This window comes from Tachypleus tridentatus, chromosome 4 (assembly GCF_004210375.1).
Source record: "Tachypleus tridentatus isolate NWPU-2018 chromosome 4, ASM421037v1, whole genome shotgun sequence".
Taxonomy (NCBI): domain Eukaryota; kingdom Metazoa; phylum Arthropoda; class Merostomata; order Xiphosura; family Limulidae; genus Tachypleus; species Tachypleus tridentatus.
The window spans coordinates 49,827,271-49,850,665 of NC_134828.1; the positions used below are offsets into that span (position 1 = coordinate 49,827,271).

At 34.7% G+C, this 23,395-nt stretch overlaps 1 protein-coding gene across 2 annotated transcripts in view; it reads left to right on the forward strand.

The window, feature by feature from the left end:
- Positions 1-22,298, forward strand: part of LOC143249098 (sodium/potassium/calcium exchanger Nckx30C-like) — a 70,517-nt gene extending 48,219 nt beyond the window's left edge. For both annotated transcript variants that reach the window (XM_076498356.1, XM_076498357.1), the window contains exons 5-9: positions 7,157-7,375; positions 11,378-11,530; positions 15,749-15,868; positions 17,270-17,406; positions 21,894-22,298. In XM_076498356.1, coding sequence (XP_076354471.1) covers positions 7,157-7,375; positions 11,378-11,530; positions 15,749-15,868; positions 17,270-17,406; positions 21,894-22,152 — 888 coding nt within the window. In that variant the 3' untranslated portion in view covers positions 22,153-22,298. The remainder of the gene's footprint in view (positions 1-7,156; positions 7,376-11,377; positions 11,531-15,748; positions 15,869-17,269; positions 17,407-21,893) is intronic.
- Positions 22,299-23,395: the final 1,097 nt, after the last annotated feature.

The window sequence follows — 23,395 nt, forward strand, 5'->3', positions numbered from 1 at the left end:
CTACGTTCTCCGTTTTCTGTCTTAAAAGTAAATTATTGAAAAACGTTCCACCCTTTATAAGAAGCCTCTTTTATCAAATGGTCACAAATTTTATTGTGACGATGTATCCTCATCGACTTCAGTCTAGGATATTGACCGCTAAGATGACATAGGGTCTCTATTGTGGCTGTGCAGCCCTAACATTTGGCAGATTCCTTGTTCTTAGTAAGGTTACCTTAGAGCCAGACATTTCACTCATTGGTAGGCTTTCATATTAACTGGTTAACAGATCTTGAGCCTTTGAAAACTCTACACCATCCCCTATCCTTTCCCAGTTTTTCCTTTCCATATCTCTCAAATTGAATGAAATGCTCCAGATCTCTATTCAAGCTTAGGGATCGGAAGTCTCGCTTTTATGGCAATACCCTTAATGGTACCAACAAACCATCTTTTTCTGCCAAGTAAGATATTACTTTGTCAGATGGGTAAATGAGTCTCAAATACGTCCTGATCTTTAAGTTTGGAATAAGATGCTTTAGATTCATAGTTGTGACGTAAGGCCGTGCAAACCGGTAGGTGATACCAGTTTTTTACAGCTTTTCTGAATAAACTGTTTAGTTCTTTAAGCATTTTCGAACTTATTTTGCCCTGTTCAAGTTGTTATGAAAGCTTGGGCAAGGCAAATTTACATAACATTTCGACCCTTTGATGTGGTTTGAGAAGAGTGTTGGAGATATTGTTTATCCACTTCCCAAGGGTATGTTTTACAGGTTCACTGCAAACCCCTGTCCATGGACAAACATTTGCTCCAAGATATCGGTATGACTGTTTGGTCCGATTGTTGGGAGTGTTTTATCATGAAAGGCAGTCATTGATGGTGAAAGTCTTACTAGATTCCCTCATCAGCATTCCGGCTTTCATCTCTTAAAGATGTTCAGAATGAGGCCGTTACTCGAATAGTATTCATCCACTATATTTAACATCGCCTGAGGGCTGACATGGTCTTTAGCGAGTACTGCCATATCATCGGCATATGCTAGGGTTGAGACTAGATACAGTTTCTTACCAAGCAGTATTCCTCGGTCTTGCTCCTTTAACCTCCGCGGAAGAGGGACAAAGGCAATATTAAATAGTATAGGAGACATAGACACATAGACTGAAGCAGAAAGATATTATCTCTACCTCCAGTCTGAGAAATAAATCCGCGCTAGCTGGGATTTATCTGCAATGCCTGCTCGAGGCGGTGTGCCATAATCCTGGAATATAGCCGCAACATAATGGACGAAATTGTGATAGGCCTCCAGTTTTTGATATTGTGCAGATTACTCTTTCATTTCAAAATGACCACCGACCTATTGACTTTCGTGCATTCGGGAATCAACATGAAAATTGCCAGAGATTGAACACATTCGTTAAGGAAACATCTGTACCACACTTGAAAAGTTTTAATAGGAACGAAAGAGTGATGTTATCGGGACCTGTCACTTTCTTTATACCTTAAGGTGCTGCCCTGGTGTTATCGGTTCCATAATATTGGTGTTGTTTGCCCTAGGTGGTAGTGGGCATCCGACAAAACTGACATTATAATTACCAACACCGTAGATCTGATCGTAGTGATCTTTACTGAGGCTACATCTGAGAGCATCCTGGTCATCCAGTATCTCTTCAGCTAGGCGTTTATGTTCGAAGTCGAATCTTTTAAAGTGTTCCACTCCGTGGAGAAGTCTCTTGTATGGTTTTCTGGCAGGTTTTGGGTTTTTAATCGCCTGCTTCAAAGTTCTCTCATTATTTCAAGACGTTTGTGAATGGAAAGCTCATCAACTCCTTGTTTGGTTACAATTTCAAACTCCTGCCACGTTGCTTCATCGAGTTCTTTTTGATGTAGGACATTCTGAGGTACGAACAGAATTTAGAACTTGTTCAGAGAGAAGTATCCATTCCCAATTTAGTTTCTCAAACTGTACGATATCAACATGATCTCCACGACTCATGGTGTTATTTGAATCAATCTGGACAGATGGTTGTACCTTATGGAGGTCGCAGCGTTTATCCGAGACTTGCTTAGGAGTCTTTCCAGGTAGATGTCCTGCACAGAGAATATTGATGTTCTTACAACCCGATATACTACTTGCACATCCCGGAGGGTTCGTATTTCTTCCTCGCACCATATTACTCGACGGGAGCGCTGCGACAGCGCCCTGACTCCTTGAGATAGTATTCGTTTGGCATTTCTGATGGTATGATGCCGATGTCTCTTATGCTAAAATAAGCCCGACCTAATTTTAAATTTCGTTTCGCAAATCTCGTAGCCGAAGCTGTTTGAATCTGCTGCGAACGTGAAAGTTCTCCAATAGGGACATTTCGGAACATGACAAGCGATAGCGTGATGGTTATTATAATCTTTTCCACAGTATTTACATTGTCCTTATGCCAACAAATTATGTTTGTTTACCAGGTGGGCTGCAAACTTGGAGAAAGCCGTAAACTCGTGTGGACATAGGTCATTTGCCATTTTTCTTATGTGTAGGCCAACAAACACTGTTGTACCTACACGTTCTATACTGATGCCTGCTCCTTCTTTTGATTCATAATTGCTATCCATTGTAGTAATATGTCTGTCATTTTTCTCGATAGGCGAGTTATATAACTTGAGCCGTCCAACTGAATGTCACTAATTGGGTAGGTATCATCCACTGTAGTAGTGTGGTCGACACTTTCCTCGCAAAGCGAGTTAATATAACACTGCACAACAATTTTTTTAAAAGTTTTGCTTCCTGAAAAGTTTTTGCTGATTGTGACAGGTGGGTATGCACAAATATAATTTTGGTTTTGCTTCATCACATAGGAACTCTGAGAAATAGACAGTTAGTTGTTTACCGGCAATAATGTGTTTAATTGCGTTTATGTTTCTAATATGCTATTAAGTTCAACATAATTAAAAGTGTTTTGCTCCTGATTTTCGTTTGTATTCAATGTCCGGTGCATCACGTTACAGTGTGCAACAGTAGTCAGCAAGCATTGACGGATTCCAGTTGCCCTGATATCGTTTTTCCATTGTAGCAATGTCCTGGTGAAACTGAAGATTTCGATGAAACGGTACGTGATGGGCAGATTTGGATGTGATTTTCGTGATCAGCAGCCCAACAGTGTTTAAGAAGCAAAAACTTTGTTGTGCAGTGTAACCTATGCCGTCCACCTAAGTGATTCGGCTACTACCTCCAGTGGTAGCATGGTCAGTTGCACTAGTTTCACTTTGGTTATGTAAGCCAGTGTAGGAATAGGTATCTATCAGTGCTTCTATTCCTGATGTTAGGCAATCCTTTCCCTCTTCACCGGGGAATCGCTTTGAAGCTACCATCCCCAGTTGGTGCCAAGTAGCTTGGGTTTGGCCGCCACCCTGTCACCCCACGGACGCCAGACCATAGCTGTTATCTATTAAACGACTACTCATATTTTTAAAATGACCTGCTCTGATATAGGGTCTGCCAGGTCCCTATAAAATGCGAATACAGGGTAGGGCTGTAACCCCGTACTGGGTATCCAAGTAGCTGAGGAGTTCGGTAAGTCCTTATCACGGTTACCGTCCCTCGTGTGGGACTTACTTCCTTTGCCTTTGGACACGTAGTGTGAGGTAACTTCACCACGTGGGGTTTTGGTGTTCCACTTAAGTGAGTCGTATTTACTCTCGCCGTTTACCCGCGCTTGGTTATATTTCTTCACTTTGACATTCAGAGCACTGAGCAGAAATCGCATTGCGTCAGCACAGTACAACGGTCTTAAGATAGTCATAGTTACTCCTGCCGTTTACCCGCGCTTGATCATTATAGTGTATAATGGTTTTCAGTTATTTGTAATTGATTTCTCCAAGCCCGTTCCATTGGCTGTGGTTTCGCTAGTTAGTAGATAGGGACAATGGGAATCTCGTTAATCCATTCATGCAATACATAAATTCTCTTTCCCGTATTTTTGTGAGCTTATTATACCTTTGAAAGTGTATACTTTATATTACTCCTTGAATATCTGTATTATTGCCGGTAATAACGTTATTATTGGTCATTCTTGGTTATTCTAAGCCTAAGGAGTTAAAACGAGTGCTGTTCGTGCGACAGATTTGTTTACCACTAGTGAGTAGCCGTATTTTGTCTCTAATGCTTTCCGCTCACTGTCTCGACTCTTGCAAATGAATGTGGCTACGGCTAGTACAGCATACTGATTTGTAATGGTTTTTATATATAGTTCACTGATTTTAATAATGTTTCATGTTTTTAAAGTTTATTGATGTTAATACTATTTAAAAAGACTGTCTTAAGTTCACATATATGTGAACTGGAAGATTAACACAAAGTACCATGTACTACAGACGTGTTAACAATAGGTCTAGCCGTGTTTCGTCAGCAACGTTTTCATTTGCCACTGTCTCTATTTGCGCAAAGGGATGCGGCTACAGCTGGCACACTGTTTTGATTTTATTATTTTAAGAACATTTTGTATCATTGGACATAACTTAATACCATAATACTCGTAATTTATTGTTTTTATAAATGCTGTTTTACTGCAACTTTTTTTAATACCACAACGAACATGATAAACCAAACATCACAATTTTTTAAACAAACAAGACAAAAATGACAAACTAAACATTATAATACCATAAAAGTACAACAGAATAAGGATTGAAACCAACAAATAGAAATAAGGAAAAACATTTTAATCTTCAAATCCTGAAAATTAACTGGTGTCATCCACATCACTGCCACCAAAGTAATCATCACTACTGTCCGAAATGTCGTTGTCTTCAAAAAGAATCCCACCTTCTGTGCTGTATAGTGCATTACTGATGCCGCATTTAAAAAAAAACAAAAAACTACTGTTTTAGTTTTCACAGAATTCCAAGATTTTACAACCCACTCGCACACCTGAGTATATTGTTGGCCTCTTCAAACGACCTGTTGGTGTTACGTTATGGAAGCGTCAATGAATTTTGCGATCATTTATTATTATATTTGTTATTTAATACTAAGTAACTTACACATTTCATTCTTGGTCATATATAGAGAAAAATGGATAACTGTCTAATATCGAAACGCTTCCTCTAGGCTTATGTTTAGGCCTATGAGCAACGTAACCTTTGGCCTGGAAGACACAAGGTAAATGTTTGAGATTTATTTGTGGGAAAAAGTAGCGTCTTCGATGCCGGGACATACGGTAGTTAATATGTATATGTACATATAATGGCATAGATATATTAAAGCTATTTTCTTTATTTTATATAGTACATAATTTTTATATGCTTCATCGAATTTTAGAATTACTACAAATTTCGAAAGTAATATATTTGCAAGACCGTTAGACGTTTTTATGATTTGTATTTTCTTATAAATAAATTTTATAATTTTATAACAATGAAGTTTGAAAATCTTACTGACAATACAGGAGTTTGAACGTTGTATTAAAAACAATTTAAGAGCATCATCTCGCTAATATAGTTTACGTCTCTAAATCTGGTCATGCTCTAACAGACAAGAATGTCTTGACAATAATTTGCAACATATTTTATATTGTAAGAGACTATTTACGGCTGTCATAGGGGCCTGGCATTGTCCAGCGCGTAAGGCGTGCGACTCGTAATCCGAGGGTCGCGGGTTCGTGCCCGCGTCGCGCCTAACATGCTCGCCCTCCCAGCCGTGGGGGCGATATAATGTGACGGTCAATCCCACTATTCGTTGGTAAAAGAGTAGCCCAAGAGTTGGCGGTGGGTGGTGATGACTAGCTGCCTTCCCTCTAGTCTTACGCTGCTAAATTAGGGACGGCTAGCACAGATAGCCCTCGAGTAGCTTTGTGCGAAATTCCAAAAACAAACAAACAAACGGCTGTCATAGTGAAATCATGATATTCTTCCCTATTAACTTTCCATGAGGTATCTAGTATACAAAGACGACGCTTAGTTGTAAGCATTTCTTGTGTTTTTTCTTAAGGAAATGCATAGAATTAGTATACCTGAAAGCAGGGGCGAAGATTTTTTACACCCGATGGGGGGGATGATTCTTGCAACCACTTATATGGACTGTTCAATTTGCAAATTGGTAATCTCTGATTACGTGAACCTGAAAGCTGTAAACATGCAGTTACAGAGTAATCTTGTTGCCACGATACTTGGATGTATACTTAGACCTACTGACTGATACTTACGAAGTTACGAACTATAACTTAGATCGAAAAGCTTAGAAGCACGCCTATTAAAGATGTACATTTCGGCTACTGAAAAAGCCTACATGTAGGCCTAATTATGTAATTCGATTGGTGAGAACACACAATTTGTAGGCCTGTGATGCAATAAAACAATTCAACAGACCAAACTGTAGGGAGGTATGATTGTATGCACCATACCCCCACCTAAAATGAAGGGGGATGTATACCATCCATCCCCCCAGGATTTACGCCCCTGCCTGAAAGTGTGTCTCTTCTATTGAGGTATTTATGACATAAAATTATAAGACGAATGTATACCTGTAATGAATATCTGTTTCATTTTCCAACTTACTTGGGGTTTGGAACGGTTGAAATTATATGCCATAGAAGTCATTTTTGTGATCGTTACTCGCGTTGTCTTTGCAGAAAGAATTTTTCTAGTTGTGCTGCATAATGTTACCTGAGGCACGTGGAAAACTTTTTACCATTGATATTTGTGTTCATGGATTCTCAGTTGTTGAAAAACGCTGCACTTTATTTACCATGGTTAGGGTATAATATGTTAGAGGTATCTTTTGATGTGGTCTTCATACCCGAAATTGATTCTTATTTCTTTGTTTTTTTTAATAATATTAAGGACTAGAGATATGCATCTTTAGTAAGTGAGCGTAAGAATATTTTGCATTGAAAAAGGCTGTTACCCTTCCAAAACAGAATCAATTTTCAGTCACATCATACTACCTGAAAAAGCCAAAAAGTGACAAAGTGGAGTTGTTTATATATACCGTTCCACCATAAATTGATATCGGCTATGGTAGTCACATGACTTTTTGGTTTCCATATTCAAAATATTTTTAATATATCGCACTCAACTCTTTATAATTGGTTTATAATACCCATTTTACAGCATGAAAATAAAAAAAAAATAATCACAAGACGAACTTTACTAAAATTTCCTTTTTTCATTTTATAAATGCAATTGTTCTAGATCGAGAACAACGTGACTTCCTCAACTTTGACGTCTGGAAACTCAGTAAATAATATAAGCCAGATGAATCCTGATATTGAAGAGAAGAAGGACAGCATACCATCTGATAATAAAAAGCATCAGAAAAATATAAATAAATCAAATTCTTCAGCTAGTGCATATGAAATTACAGCTGATGCTGATCAACCACCGTCCTCTAGTTCTCCTGCCGCCCTTCCTGTAAGTTATAAATGTTTGATTTATATTTCAATCGTAACTCTTTAAAATAAAACAAAAATCCCGACATGGCCAGGTGGGTTAAGGCGTTCGACTCGTAATCTGAGGGTCGCGAGTTCAAATCCCCGTCTCACCAAATATGCTCGCACTTTCAGCCGTGGGGCGTTATAATGTGACGGTCAATCCCACTAGTCGTTGATAAAAGAGTCACCCAAGAGTTGGCGGTAGGTGGTGATACTAGCTGCTTTCCTTCTAGTCTTACACTGCTAAATTAAGGACGACTAGCACAGATAGATTGATTACATTAAAATATTATATTTTGCTTATTGAGAAAATGGTCTTTATCAGGAAATTTTGCAGTTAGTAAACTACTTAGCTATTCGTAATAAAATATGTAAAATAGACAAAGTAATGAACTATTTAGGGCAATAAAATAAGAGAGGGTGCAAAATAAAAAAATATTATTTATCAAAATTATATTTTTGTAATATTAAGCATTTATGCTGTGAGTATTCAATGGCAAAGCGGGTACCAAGCGTTTAGTTCCCTCGTTATAGTGTGCGCATTTCGTTTCGTTTAAGAAATGAATAGATTGAACATATATCACAAATTTCTAACAAGGAGTCGAAAAATGGGCAATTGAGGTATATAAGCAAGTTGCGAAATCGACATACTTTCTGTTTTTCAAAGGAAGCTGACAAAATAAATTAAAAAAAAATCTGATGAAGTTATTACTAAATTTGTAAAAGTCTTTAAAATAATAAGAGCTAGATAAAATGTGACAGTTAAAACTAATGATAAATGATTAAAAGGTGAACTTAAGAAAAGATGCCTGATTGAAGGCACCATGTTTCTCGTACTTAGTATCGTAAAAAGAAAGCTTCCATTGCTCATTAAGCAAAACGATGCAAAATGGATTGCCTGTACTGAACATAACACAGGGCTTGAGTCCTGGATTTTAGCATTATTAACCCTCAAACTTTCCGTTCAGTTGTTAGGGGGCCAAAAAAAATCAGTTTGGAAAACTCAAAACGGTGCTCTTTTCGAACTTTGCAATGTGACACGTTATAAAAAGACAAGAGACCATGGCTTCTCATGATAAAGACAAGTCTAACGAGAAAATAATAGCCACAGATGGACTTAAAGGTTCAAAACCTGTTATTCAAAATGTGCCCAATTCAAGTGCAGATTTTTATTCTTCCCACAAAGAATATTTTTAGTCTTGTCAAAAATATTTTTCATGTGATAAAAATCATCCAGTTTGTTATGGCTACGAAGGTGTGTGTGTGAAAATGATGAGTCATGTATCAAAGAGTGTTCTTTCCTATTTTTGTCAATAAAAGCCACAAATGAGGTCATTATGAACAAAGCATTCTGAATAAATTTGAGGTAGCGACGCTGCCCCTAGGAAACATAAGGCCAGAGGTAATGTAGCTATAAACGTAAATTCAAATATTTTTTTTTTTCTACTGTGTAATGCCCACACTGTGAATATGTGCTAAACAGTATAGTCGACTATTGTACTGGAGCATTAACGCTCTCCAATTTCATTCAAAACATAAATATCTACTTTTCCCTGTTGGATTGTATTGCTACAACACATTTTACATGCTCATTCCGCTAAAAACTTTAATGATTTTCCTCACCGCCGTTTTCATGTATGTGTTTGTGAAAAACTAGCTTTTCCAAATACAAGTTCAATAAAACTTCTCTGAGTTCAATCATATCCCAGATAAAACGTTTTGAATAGCAAATATTTCGATCAGACATGATTTTGAAACCATGAGTGTATTATAGGAGTGACGGTCAAATTCCTTCCAAGAGTTGACAATGGGTGTTATTTAACATCTAACTTTCCTCTTGTCTATCAGTTTTGAAACTAGAGACGGTTAGCGCAGATAGCTTACTATGCGTTTGTTTTTAACTCTGTTAATAATATAACATAATAATATAACGTTGGATAATATAAAAAATTATACACATTCCTAATTCTTATAAATTTATATATTAAATTCCCTTGCTTAGAATCGGATTCAAAAGATGCCCTAGCTCTGCATAATAAAGTTGGTAGTAAATTATAGCAAACACGTATGTGTATACTAGACACAGTGGTAAAATGCTTCGGAAATCAGACACGACAAGACAAATAAGTTTAAGTCATAACACACTGATAGGTCTATCTCATTCAAATTTTGACGAGAGTAGTATCATTGAAGTTTCACGTTGACTATAATATAACCTATACTGTAACCTGGAAAATGCAGCCGAGTTATATATTTTACTTTGTATTTAGCTAATAAAATGAAAATAAGTCGGTTAGTGATTATTATTAGATAAAGATAAGTATTAAAAGTATTTTTTATTATTGTTTACTCCTGAAGAAGAAAGGTCCACCTTTCGAAAACACTCGGGTTATAGGTTTTTTTTTCTTTGTGTTAAGACTTCTTGAACATAAGTCCTTTTTTAACATTATAAATATAATAAATCTAATTTCATTGTATTAAATAGTTCGAATAAGCGTTTTCATTGATTCCAAAGCTCAAACTTTTATAAATTTCATATGGTAATAAAAAAAAACAAGACCGTTACAACAACAATAATAATGATGCAGATATGGTACAAAAATACATTTTATTTTAGAGCTTGTAGTACATATTTTATTTTCGAGTTTTTGATACTTTATATTCATGTGACACTGAATACTTTTTCATTGTTTTAGCTATTGTCAAGTGCCATAAAATTACACTTAAAGCGTTACTATATCAGCGTTCTTTGTAATTTTTTGCTTATAAGACTAATATCATCAAATCAAATGCAACACCGATATGTTATATGTATATATATTTTAGTGAAAATAATTTCATTTTAATGAAGCTAAATAGTAAAATAAGTGAAATCATAAGGAAGGACTGCATTAAAAGCAACAAATCCAAACCTCTGACTAATTATATAATTTGTTATTTTAACTTAAAAACAAGCCGAAACAAAAACAAATTAAACAAAAAACGCTGCATCAACTGAAAAGATCCCAGGGTAAAAGCTACATGGGATTATAAAATGTATCCTAGGTTTTGGAGGTGACTGAAAAAATAGGACCCATATAGCGGTGGAGATACATCGTCTATCAGTCTTATCCTCCATTCACCAGTCTCACATAAGAAATAAAGAATAGCAATTGAATTAGAAACAGATATTAAGAGAGCGAGGTGTGGGTGTTCAACTGTTACACAGTAATTTGCTAGAGATAAAAATTTAGAAATATAAGAAATTGTCGAGATTTTAACCATTAATATATTTTTGCTGTCTACCCTAGCTAACTCATTCCAAAATATCCAAATGTTACCAGTTGGAGAAAAGAATGGTCAAGAAAATGAGGTGAACTTAAACACTAATTATAGTTTTATTGCTATAGTTTACGATTTGAAGCCAGCAATGTAACAGCTTTTCTAACTTCCTGTCAATAAGATCAATAAAATCAATTTTGTACCCAACATGTGTGCTTTTTAGAACAAACTTTACCTGGGTTTAAACTGGGGTTTGTTGTTAATCATCATATTGTGACTGTTCTTTTTGTTAAAGTGAGTGCTATGTTTCTTTAATTGTGTACATATGTATTCGTTTTCATAACAAATTTTTTAGTACGGTCAGCATATTATCAACTATGTGAGCTTATTTCTTGATACATGATAAAGTGCAAAAGTCCCGCACACACTGTACATTACTTTTCCTTCATGGGCAATAAATAACTATCTTCAAACATAATTTGACAAACTTAGCTAATAAAACCAATATTGCAACGTACATATTTATGGTTGTCTAAGCGGTCTAATTTACTATTTCTTTAATTACAAATCAATTGTGTGTTGTTTATTTTTTCTGTTTGTTTTATTCCATTTCGTCAAATATCACTGGCTGTGTTTTACCACTGACGTAAACTTTTCAGTTTTTTTTATCGTTATCTGTTCATTGATAAATGGACTAACCGATCTTTTAACTCAATCAAAGGAGCTACAACAAATTACTAATCCAGAGAAAGAAGAGTCTGCAGGTCCTCTTGATATCTCTTGGCCTGACACCTGGAGGAAGCGACTGAACTATGTCCTTTTAGCACCAATCATCTTTCCTCTATGGTTAACTTTACCCGATGTTCGAAAAGAGGTACGTAACTTAGTATTGTTAGGTTTTTCAATACGCTACAATTCTTGGAAAACAAACAAACACACACTGTAATAAGAGACTGCTAATGAAGGAAGTATTATAACTTAATTTCACAGTTGGAAAGAGGGGACAATGTTTGATCACACTGTCTCAGCTTGTATATAATGCTTTTCTAACCTGAAAAACACCAAGTAAACTGAAGTTTGAAGTTAACTTTATATCAATATTATTTGTTTTAATCTCAATAATTTTTTGGTATATATACAAACAGATTGATATGTGAAGGTATCTTAATTTAATACATTCTTCGTCATGTTCATCGCAGACGAAACCTGATAAAAGGTAAATTTGTAGTAGCTCTCTTCAAACTTCTGTTCCCTCTAGAAAACACTATAAAGAAATTTCTATTGACAATTTAATTATCACAATGCTTTAATTAAAATAATAGTAAGAGACGATGATTTTAAATTAGTTTACGTTCATAAGAGTTATTTTCATTAAAATATTTATCCACTATTTCATTGTACTGCGTTCAAAATGTCTTCATCCTCACATAAATACTTTAGGTCTAGTCTGTTGTGGCAGCTTAAAAATTTGTTATCTAACTCTTCAACGTACAAGAGAATGGAACAAAAACTATGAACAATATCCTAAAAGACTTTTTGAGGTGATATTTGAGATTATTATTAAGTTGAGGATTTGTTGTTTTAATTTCAACTGGATGTGTAGTACGGAAAATTATTATCACTTTTATAAGAACTATTTGTATATGTTGAATCAGAGGGGTGTCACCACAAATGTGTATCGTAATGTCAGGAGCAGCATGTGGTTCACAACATAGTATAGTAAAATGCCTCTGCTGTGATTCTGTGTGTGTTTGGTTCGCAACTCGTTGCTACATGAATGTGCTTTTCACTTTGGGACCGTTGGCACATTTTAATAGTAACAGTCATCTTCCACTGTTTGATCAAACAAAAATAGCCTAAGAGTTGGTGGTTTGTTCTGATAACTAGTTGTCTGTCCTCCAGTCTATCAGTTCAAAAGTAGGTACTAGTAGCGAATGCGTAGTCCTTCTGGAGCCTTGCTAAAGTATCAGAAACAAAAGGACTGATAATTACTCGAATGTTGTATTTTTTATAAGCCTAATATGGGTTTGCAGGTATAAGGTATACTCATTAGTACAGGCTGTTCTAAAGAGTAGTTCTCTTGTAATACCGGATGTTCTTTTTCTCTTCAACCCAGTTTTCGAAAAGAAAAGACTTAACCATATCCAATAACTCAATAGACCGCCAAGATTATGTCATCAGTAGTTTATGTTGAAACAGCATTTATATACAGTGATTTCTATATCTTAAAGCCAGCAAGCCACCATATTTTGATTAGCAAAAACATTTGACGTGGTGCATGCTGAACGGCCAAAAGGCGTTTAAAAATTATCTAGTTAGAAAAAGAAAGAGAAGGAAGTTAATGGTCTAACATTTATCTAATATTCATTAATTTATCTCTTTGTTCTTTGGTTGAGTACGGGCTAGTCCTATGGTGGAACGGTGGTAAGTCTACGGACTTGCAACGATAAAATCTGGAATTCGATTCACCGTGGTGGACTCAGCAGATACCCTAGCTTCACTTTTTTTTTTAATATAAAACAAACGCACTGTGTTAGAACTTTAGATTTTGGAATTAACGAGTCGGGTTTGAATCCGTGTGATGCCATAAAATATTCTTCGGACTTTAAACTGTAAGTGTGTTATAAGAGTGGCAAGCAATAACACGATTGTTGGGTACTTTAGGTTGCTACTAACTACTGGTCAGTAATTGAAAATGAGAGATAACAGTAGATAACCTTAGTAGCTTTGCCATAAACACAAAATACACATAGTTATTTGTTCATTTAATTATCATAAAGGTCCATATAACAAAGAAATAAGCTTAGTTATATAATAAAAATCTCATCTATTAAGCTTTTACCAGGCCATATTACAATTAGATCCACAGTCAGCCATTCTGTGCCCTGAGCAAGATTCACGAGTTATACCTCCCCTTTCTGTGTGGGCTCGTACGTATCGGCTGGCAATATCGGTCTAAGGAGATTTCATACAGTGTATTAGACTTTAGGTCTGCCTAATGTTTTTCACGGCATACATTCTTGCAGCAAAACTTTGTTATTCACAAACGCTATTCCATCAAAATCAAGTGTTTTCGTAACAGAGTATAGATAGTAAATATATTGTAAAGATAATTACTAGAACATAAATTTGTTTGACTTTTTTTTAGAATTTCGCGCAAAGCTGCGCTAGTTGTCTCTAATTTAGCAGTGTAAAACTAGAGGAAAGGCAGCTAATCATCTCCACCCACCTCCAACTCTTGGACTACTCTTTTACCAACATATAGTGGGATTCTTTGATAGATTGTTTAGGCAAGAGTATTCACGATGAAACTCTGTAGAATGGACCACAACTGCCTGTTGTGGAGACACGAGTGTAGAGGATGACTATCGAAACGTCGTCCTTTACATTTGTGTCTCCATAACAGACAGTTGCCGTACATTCTACAGAGTTTCATCATAATATAGTGGGATTGACTGTCACATTATAACGTCCTCATGGCCGAAAGGGCTAGCATGTTTGGTGTGATGGAAATTCAAACCCACAACCCTCAGATTACGAGCCAAGCGCCTTGACCACCTGGCCATGCCGGACTAGAACATAAATGAATTACCAAACAAATCGGTGTTTCGCATTTAATTGCAATACATCTCAGATTTTACTTTTTGCTTTAGAACAATGACAGATGCAGTAAAAACCCAATTACCCTGTAGAGACTGATTTTTGTAATATTTGCTAACCAGCAGAACTGTAGGATGTCACGGAACACTAGATATGGTATTCCTCGAGCCTTATTTTTCTTTTCCTAAAAACGTATAAACATTACGAAATAAGCGTGTAACTAAATGAGATGGTAAATACCACGACACTAGAAAATATAAAAATATTTATGATATATGTTATAACTTAAGAACGAGTTGACGTAGAATAAGGAGTGAAGGCTGGAACTTATGTGACATACCTTACTAAACAGAACAAGTTATCTTACTTATTAACTCTCTCAACTCGGGCTTGGTCGATTTGACAGACCATGTAATCTCTTTGTATTCATATAAAGTCTTTGTAGATTTGATATTACGTAGTTGAAGAATAAGGAATAAAGGCTGGAACTTAAGTACCATACGATACTAAATAGTGCAATTTATCTTCCTTACTCTGGATGTTAAGTTAAAATTGTAAGTTTTCTAATTGCACTCCAGTCTGTATAGTTCTGCTACACCAGTAATCATTAAAGTTGTCGTCATCATTATCGTATTCATTGCAAAAGTCTAGTCACTAGTGACCTATGTATTCATCACCAGAAACTTATTAGCAGATTTACTTCCACCACACGTTTTACGAAAAATTAGCCTTCTAATTTCTGAATTATTATTGTTACGTTCTTAACCAATGACTCAACTTCAATAATTACCATATCCACTACAATGATCACATCTTCATCTACCTTTGTTATATTATCGTCATCATCCTATACAATGCATCTTAAACTAAAAACAACAACAACATCATAGTAGTAAATAAGAAGAATAACAAATTAAATAGTAGTAATACATAATAAATAATAAGTTTACACGGATAGATAAATGTGAAAAAAATCATAAATATAACTATACTATTCATTAAAAATTAACAAGAAAGAGAAAAATAAAAATTGTACATTTACATAAATAGCAAAGCAAGAAACACAGGAAAGAAAAATAACTAAAAATAGAAACGTTGTAATATGGAAACAAAGAACTTTATACTCGGAGTTTCCACAATTCACACGCTCTGATCCTTTATCTAACAATGGATAATAGACATGTGTGAAACCACGTCAAAGTAAGACTGATCACATCATTATTTACTAATCTAATGGCCCACTGTTGAGTGAGCAATAAGATTACAGGCTTACGGACTTCAATTCTAAAATCCGGGGTTCGATTCATCGCTATGGAATGAGTGTATACAATCTCATCGTGTAGCTTTGCGCCAAAACTAGCCTAAGCTAACGTGGGTTTTAAGTTAAAACGAAGGTGATATTATCTAGGATGTCACTTTCACCCAAAAAATAAATTTTATACACAGTTATGAACATTTCCTGAAATTTTCTTCTTTTTTTTTATTTTCTCAGGAAAAGCGACGTTGGTTTGCCTTTTCCTTTATCGGTAGCATTGTGTGGATAGCTTTCTACTCGTATCTTATGGTGTGGTGGGCATCTCTGACTGGTGACACCGTGGGTATACCGAATGAGGTAAGAAATGAGTTGTATGTTGTAGCGTCAAATTGCCAATACTATATATATAGTATGGGAAAAATTTAAAATTTTGTGAAATTTATGTTGGTTTATAATTACTGTTTATATAAAGAAGGTAGGATAACATTTAGGTTAAAACTGTGTTTCAATAACCCTGATGGGTTCAGCTCATATAGCTCATTATACAGCATTACAAATTACCTTTGTGCAAAAATCTTGAAACAAAATTTTTCAGAAAGTTAAATTTTCATGTGTAAATGTTTCATAAATGACATCTTCACAATTACACATCGTAATATCCCTTAGTTCCTGTGTTTACTTTAGTGAGTGAACGAATGTCATTTTAGCATTGAACTTACAATTGAACAGAGATAATTTTAGGGTTTTGTATGGCCCTTCAATTTTAACCCTTAGTTTTTCTTGTGTGATATACATGATAGTGTGTATATCAGAAATAAAAATGAAAATAACCTGAATGTTAGAGCTTTTTATAAATAATTTCTGTCACGCAACATTCACAAAATAAGGGAAGTTTGCATTTTCTGTTACTAATTTTCAGGCTTAAAATGTTAAGCATGGAATTTCAAACTGGCGCACTCTTGTCTGGCCAGTTTCAAAAATCATTTGTGGGATTAAAATCCCACAACAGTCAAGATTATAATATATATGTAGATACAAATGTTGAAAAAGTAGTAGAACAGCAAAAATACAAAATACTACCTCTTAAAAAAATTATAATGAAATGGATTTCGGTATTACTTCTACCAGGAGTAGAACCTGTAAAACATACATTTTACACAATGGTATGTCTGTGGATTTATACTACTGGAAACTGGGTTTCGAGATTCTTGGTGGGCAGAGCACAGATAGCCCTTTGTGTCGCTTTGTGCATAACAAAACAAACAAACAAGCCTCAGAGGATTAGGTTTTACAGGATATACAACTACGCTAAAAATCTACATTTGTGACATTCCATAATACACCCCAAGAGTGTGAGACTTACTCCGAATTAGCTTTAGGATTTAATGTTAATATAGAGCGAATATATTTAGTGACCTCAGATGAAAAAATTTACTCCTTCAAAACTCCAAATTTATTAATATACGTTGATACGTAAAGCAAACGTTTGTACCTAAAACATTGTTACGTAACGAAAGATAAATGGTTATTTTCCAAGTGAGGGAAATTGAGATTCATTCTGTTAGTCACACAACCGTGGTATTTAAAGCCATATAATTTTCCAGTAGAATTTGGAGTCTGTTCACTGTGTTTTGTAAAGGATGATAGTAATCAAGTTAAAACCTAACTAATGAAAGCTTTTCCATGAAAGATAATTCTTATCTGCTTTTTTGAGAATCTCCTTAGAGAATTTTTTTTAATTGTTTGTGCATGAATCAGGTTATGGGATTGACATTCTTGGCTGCTGGAACAAGTATTCCTGATCTAATTACTAGTGTCTTGGTGGCCCGCAAAGGATTTGGGGATATGGCTGTCTCTAGTTCCATTGGAAGCAATATATTTGATGTAGCTATGGGGTAAGCATTTCAAATACTGCTAGTTTGTTTATACATATGATTTACCAAATATCAAATATAAATGTCTTAAGTTCTCGTAAATTGACAAATAACTAGTGATAACGTTACACATAAATTATAGTGTTACCTGAGAGGGACACTACATAAATACTTCAATAAATAAACTCGTGTATTGATCGTATAAAGAGTACTTTTTAAAGCAAGGATACATCTAAAAAGATGAGTAAAACGTAGAACATGTATTATGCGCATTGAAATTGATATCGGAAAAAAAGTAGCAACTGATTAAAATCGTAAATTACTGTTTATCTAACTGAGATAGTTCTCAGCTTATTGTTGTATTTGAATTGTTCACTGTGTTGTTGATTATGTGTCCATTTATAAATATTGATACTTAGTATAAGTTTATATAATATAATCTTGTCTATTCTGTAGATTGTTACTGATCACTGTATATACGCATTGTTGTTTGATGTAAACTGACTTACTAAATTCTTGACTATTCTCTAGGTCCTGACTGATCATAATAAACTTACTGTTGTCTGGTATAGTATTATTTATCATATTGTTGATTACTAGTTGGAGTACCCATCTCCTAGACGGAAATTAATGTGAACTCATAATTAATGAAAGATTATATTTGGACCTGAAAAGTTGCTTTTCTTATGTGTAATAGAGTGAAAACGTCTATAAAACTACAAAACACAAAATGTGAAACCACAGATTTTCTTGTACTCCCACGTAGCCCTAATGACCTTCTATATCAATTTTGGTGAAGATCCATCCACTTCCTGCGAACTAGTTAGATGGACATACAACAGATCGTATTATTATATTTATATAGATTGATTAACTTTCTTCTAACATACATGTTTTTTCAGAATATGAAGAGAAAGCCCGAAACTAAACCAACATGTTTCTTCAGTTATTAGGCTGTCCAGTGAATTTCTTTATCAACTAGTCACTGTCTGTTACGACAGCACAAGAACTTAGCAATACATATTACTACTGACGTTAAACTTGATTACAACATAATTAAGACTGCTTTATATAACACCAAGTTCGCCGTTTTCTACATACATCAATTCTAATCCCAAAAAAGTGTTTTAGGTTATTAACTTCCATTTAGCCACGCTCTCTCTCTATATATACAGGGAAAATATATATTATATTCTTAAAATTAAACAAACATATCTGTAATGTTTGTACATCAGATTTAACTTCAACATAATCAAACTTGCATTAAATTATTAACATCTAGGTGGTCGCCGCTATATATATTATTATTACAGGCATTAAACTTAACTCCAATAGCACAGCAATACGTCTGCGGAGTTATAACGATAGAAACTGAGTTTCGATACCGATGACAGATACAGAACCGATACCCCATTGTTTAATTTTCTGCTTAATTACAAAAACAACCTAATACCAAAATAATCTATTTGGTTATTAACACCTTGTTAACCTTGCACGATATATAACTACTGACGCCAACCTTCAGTATGCTCAAAAGGTTTTAGATCATAACACCCAGTTATCTAACTTCTTCCTCTCGTTGGTAAATGAAAGAAAGTGTTTAATCTAGATGTAAGTGACATTGAACACCTAACTTATCTGTCTGAGTAAACAAGATAATCTGTAAAATATCTCTTTTAAAGCAATTCGCTAAACAGAAACATGCAAAGTCATTTGGGAAGGTAAAACAAGCTAAGTTTAACAGCGTTAGGTTCGCCACCCTCACGTCCAAGATACATTCATTTATTGATCTGTAGCAAACTATATTTATTCCAAAATAAAACATTATATTTCTTATAATATTTGCAGCATTTCCAACGTTTATTACTTTACCACTCAGAGTTGAAAATTCGTACACGACCAACAAGCAACTCTTAGAAAACTTTGATTTAAAAAACCATAGCAATAATAATGCATTGTTATGTCATAAGAACTAACGATAGATATGTTTAAGTACAAACAACAACAACAACAACAATTTACTAAATAAGTGCACCCAAAACAGTAGAGTTACAGAGTCGGTGAATTTCCGACTCACAGAATATGAGACATGTTTTAACTGTCCTAAAATCACAGCGTTTGTGATTTACAACGCTAAATTACAGGTTTAGATTCCCCACGATGGAAACCATATACAGTAGGCTTAGGTGAATTTCGAACAATTTCTTACCAGTTTTTTTCTGAAATGTTTGTGTTCAAGATCGGAAAACTGGTCGAAGATACACTTTGTAACAGGAGTCCTAAAGATACAATCTCAGCGTGATTTATCTAACATCCAGATGGTAATTCATCTCAAAATTAAAGTATTTTTACATCTTCAGTTCAAAGACCTATTAGGAAATGCACAACTTCTGGTTATATCAGCAGTATTCTTGAATGGTTGAAGAACACAACAGCTGTCAGCAGCTTGCTCAGGTCACTTGTGAAGAATGAAGGTTCCTACTGGAATATACCTCTACCTTTCTTCATCTTCATGAACCTACAAAACCATCATTATAATGTTCAAGTCTCTTGCATCTGTGTCCATCATAAATAAGCTCAGGAAGCAAGTCCCAGGAAACTTCAATCATTTTTTTTATTTTTATGAAGTCATCGCTATTTGTTTACGACCCATATATATTTCGGGGTTTGTGATAAACAGCGTTGCCTACTTCACATTCCAGTAAACCCATTGAGATAGTTATGTGGGTGCTTATGTAAACGTATTTTAAGCTAACTAAGCCAAATCCAACTTTCATATGTTTTATTTAAATGGTAAACTCATATATGTGGATCAGATATATTAATAATGGATGCATCTTTGGATAAGTTCTTACAACTTATGAAATATAGATCTAAACCATGTAAAGTAGTTACATGAACATACAACAGACAGTACCATTATATTTATATAGACAGTTTAGTTCTCCGCTGTTTGATGCAAGTTTATTTTACTAATTACTGAGTATCTTTTTGTTCTGAATTGAGTATTGTATTTACGCTGATATAAAGGGGAAGTTTATTTGCTCGTTATTAATATGTTATGGGTGCATCTAAGAAGGTCTAAATTTCACACAGTGATGTCGCTGAATGCGCTCCACACATTTAACTGAAGATAAATTATTAGAGTGATGATCAATCCCGTTATTCGGTTCAAAGTCCGGCACTTGTAGAAGAGTGTTAATCAAACATATTGCTCTACATGTAAAACATGCTGGATGCAGGAACTTTAAACCCGTTATTGATGAATTAATTTCATTGAATTATAATTTACTTGTAATTAAAAGTTAGAATTTTATTACAGTAATTTCACTTATATAAAAAACAACACTTGTTCCTACACGTTCTCATCTTCATTGAGCACTTTGTTGTGCGATTACCACTAACCGCATCGAATTGTTATGCATAGATTATCTTGTTTTGTGACATTGTAGTAAGAATTGTACTAAGAAGCACACAACATCTGAGCATACTCTATAAAATTCAATATAATACTAATAGGTTAGAAAGTGTAAGGTTTGACCTAAAATAAGTGTTGTTGTTGCTTTTCCTTTAAAAAAAAAGCAAAGTTCTTTTAATCAAAGAGTTTGAGAAGAAAACTATAGATAATGGGATCATGATTTCAACGGAGCTATAGTGAAAGTTTACAAATTTAGTCATAATCTATCCATTCCACATTTTAAATATTCAAAAAACTTTAGTTCCCCGGTGGGACAGCGGTAAGTCTACGAACTTACAACACTAAAATCCAGCGTTCGACTCCTTGCGGTAGACACAGCAGATATCTTTGTTAGTCTGGCATGGTCAGGTTGTTAGGAACGCTCGGTTCGCGATCCAAGGATCGAAAGTTCGAATCCTTTTCCCACAAATCATGTTCGCCCTTTCAACCGTGGGAGCGTTATAAGTGACGGCCTATCCCAAGAGTTGGCGGTGGGTGGTGATGATTAGCTGCCTTCTCTCTAGTCTTACACTGCAAAACCAGGGATTGCTAGCACAGATAGCCATCGTGTAGCTTTGCGCAAAATTCAAAATACAAGCAATCAATTTAACTGCAACGCCCCTACAGTCCCGTGTCCCTTTACACTGTCGTCTCTATGATAGGCACGGCAATGGTCAGTTGTAAACTCTCTTTGTTAACCCGAAGATGACCTTAGAAAGTCGAAACATTGTTCTGTACTTTATTTTAATTAAAGTTTTAATACCTATACCAGTCATGATCAGTTATGTTAGGTGTGTACTGTCTTAACTAAGAGTACAAGAAATAACCCTCTTTTGGTTTTTTGAACGAAGGTGGGGTAAATAATATGTTGCCAAGTGGTCAGATTTGGTGTTCGCATTCTTCTGTTGAAGAAAACATAACTTTATGATATTCATGTTTCTGAAGGACAGCATAGGCTAGGTTTACATCAATATCTTTCTTCCTTCAGTAGCTTAATACTGGTCACAGGTTAAGTCTCTAAGTTTAACACTTTGTTCTTCTTTTGTTTTAGTCTTCCACTACCATGGTTTCTAGCAACCTTGATTTTTGGACCTGTGCAAGTGAACAGTTCTGGAATGGCCTGTTCTGTTGTTCTTCTCTTTCTCATGTTGCTCTTTGTCATCGTCTCCATCGCTTGCTTCAAGTGGCGAATGAACAATGGTCTTGCCGGGGTCATGTTCGTCCTGTACTTTGTATTTATAGCCTTAAGTTTGCTTTTGGAGTATGAGGTGATAAGTTGCAACTCCATTATGAAACCGTTTATAGGCTGAATCACTCTGTTACATGAAACTTGGTATGTATGTATATAAGTTATTTTAATTTTGTTTCAGTTAACATAAAAACAACTTAACAGCCTGGAGTAAGTAAAGTTTATAACGTGTTTGATTCAAGTTACATATAAAAAGGAACAATTTAATTAAAAACACTTGCTGTGTTTCAGGTTTTGTTTTCTCATTTAAATGAGAAATTGGCGCCTTAAAACTTTTACTTAGAAGTGTGATGTTGGTGTGATAAAAATGATAATAATTGTCATTCTGTTTTTTTTAATATTTTACCTTAAACGTTAAAAATTAAAGTTTAACCGTTATTGTTCGAATAATTATATTATAGAAAAAATCGTAACTGCTAAAGCATTGCCGGGATCATTTTGTCACCTACTATGTTTAATTAAAACAATTGTTATTTCATCCTCACTTTTTTAATAACGACGCAGTAAAATTTTGTGAAGTGTTTAGACAAAACATAAGTTCTGGCAACTATGTCACTGTTGCGCGTCTTATATGAAAGTTACCATGTTTACTAGGAATTATTGCACCTTACGTTCAAAATGATCCCATTACATAAATAAATAATATCACAGTAAAAAACCATCGTTTTCAGCATAACAGTTTATACGTAATCATAAAATTTCTGTTTTAAAAGCAAACTTTATGAAACTCAAAATAATGTAACTTGTAAGTCAAGTTTAATCTAAAATAAGTGTTGTTGTTAGTTATTGGGATTTTGGACCTTTAATAGAGGATTCTTTCTGCAAAGCAACTTTTTAAACTTTCTAAAAATATTTATGAAAGTAATACTTGTCTTTTTCAATTAGATACCACTTTAGAACTTTAGTAGAAGATATCACAGTTTGAAACTTTCTGCAACATAATTATAGCTAGTGTAACAAGGTTCACTAAATAATTCGTGCTCAAATAATGAGCGAAGATGTTTATCATGTTTCAATACATTATGTCTAAAGAATTTCTGGATACGCAATGCTGAAACCGATTTGTTTCGAAATACCAATTAACGGAACTATAATAATCTGTTTTAAAAAATAAACAAAATTATTCACATTTATAAAACAGCGACTAACCGAATGCACGTTCCATAGACCAGAGCGTTTTATTATTCACGATCAGCACAGTAGAATGGCGTTATGCTTTTACTGTAGCTCATAACAACGTTTAGTATAGACATAAATATGTTATAGCAGTACAATACTGTCTTCATTGTATATTCTGTACCTAT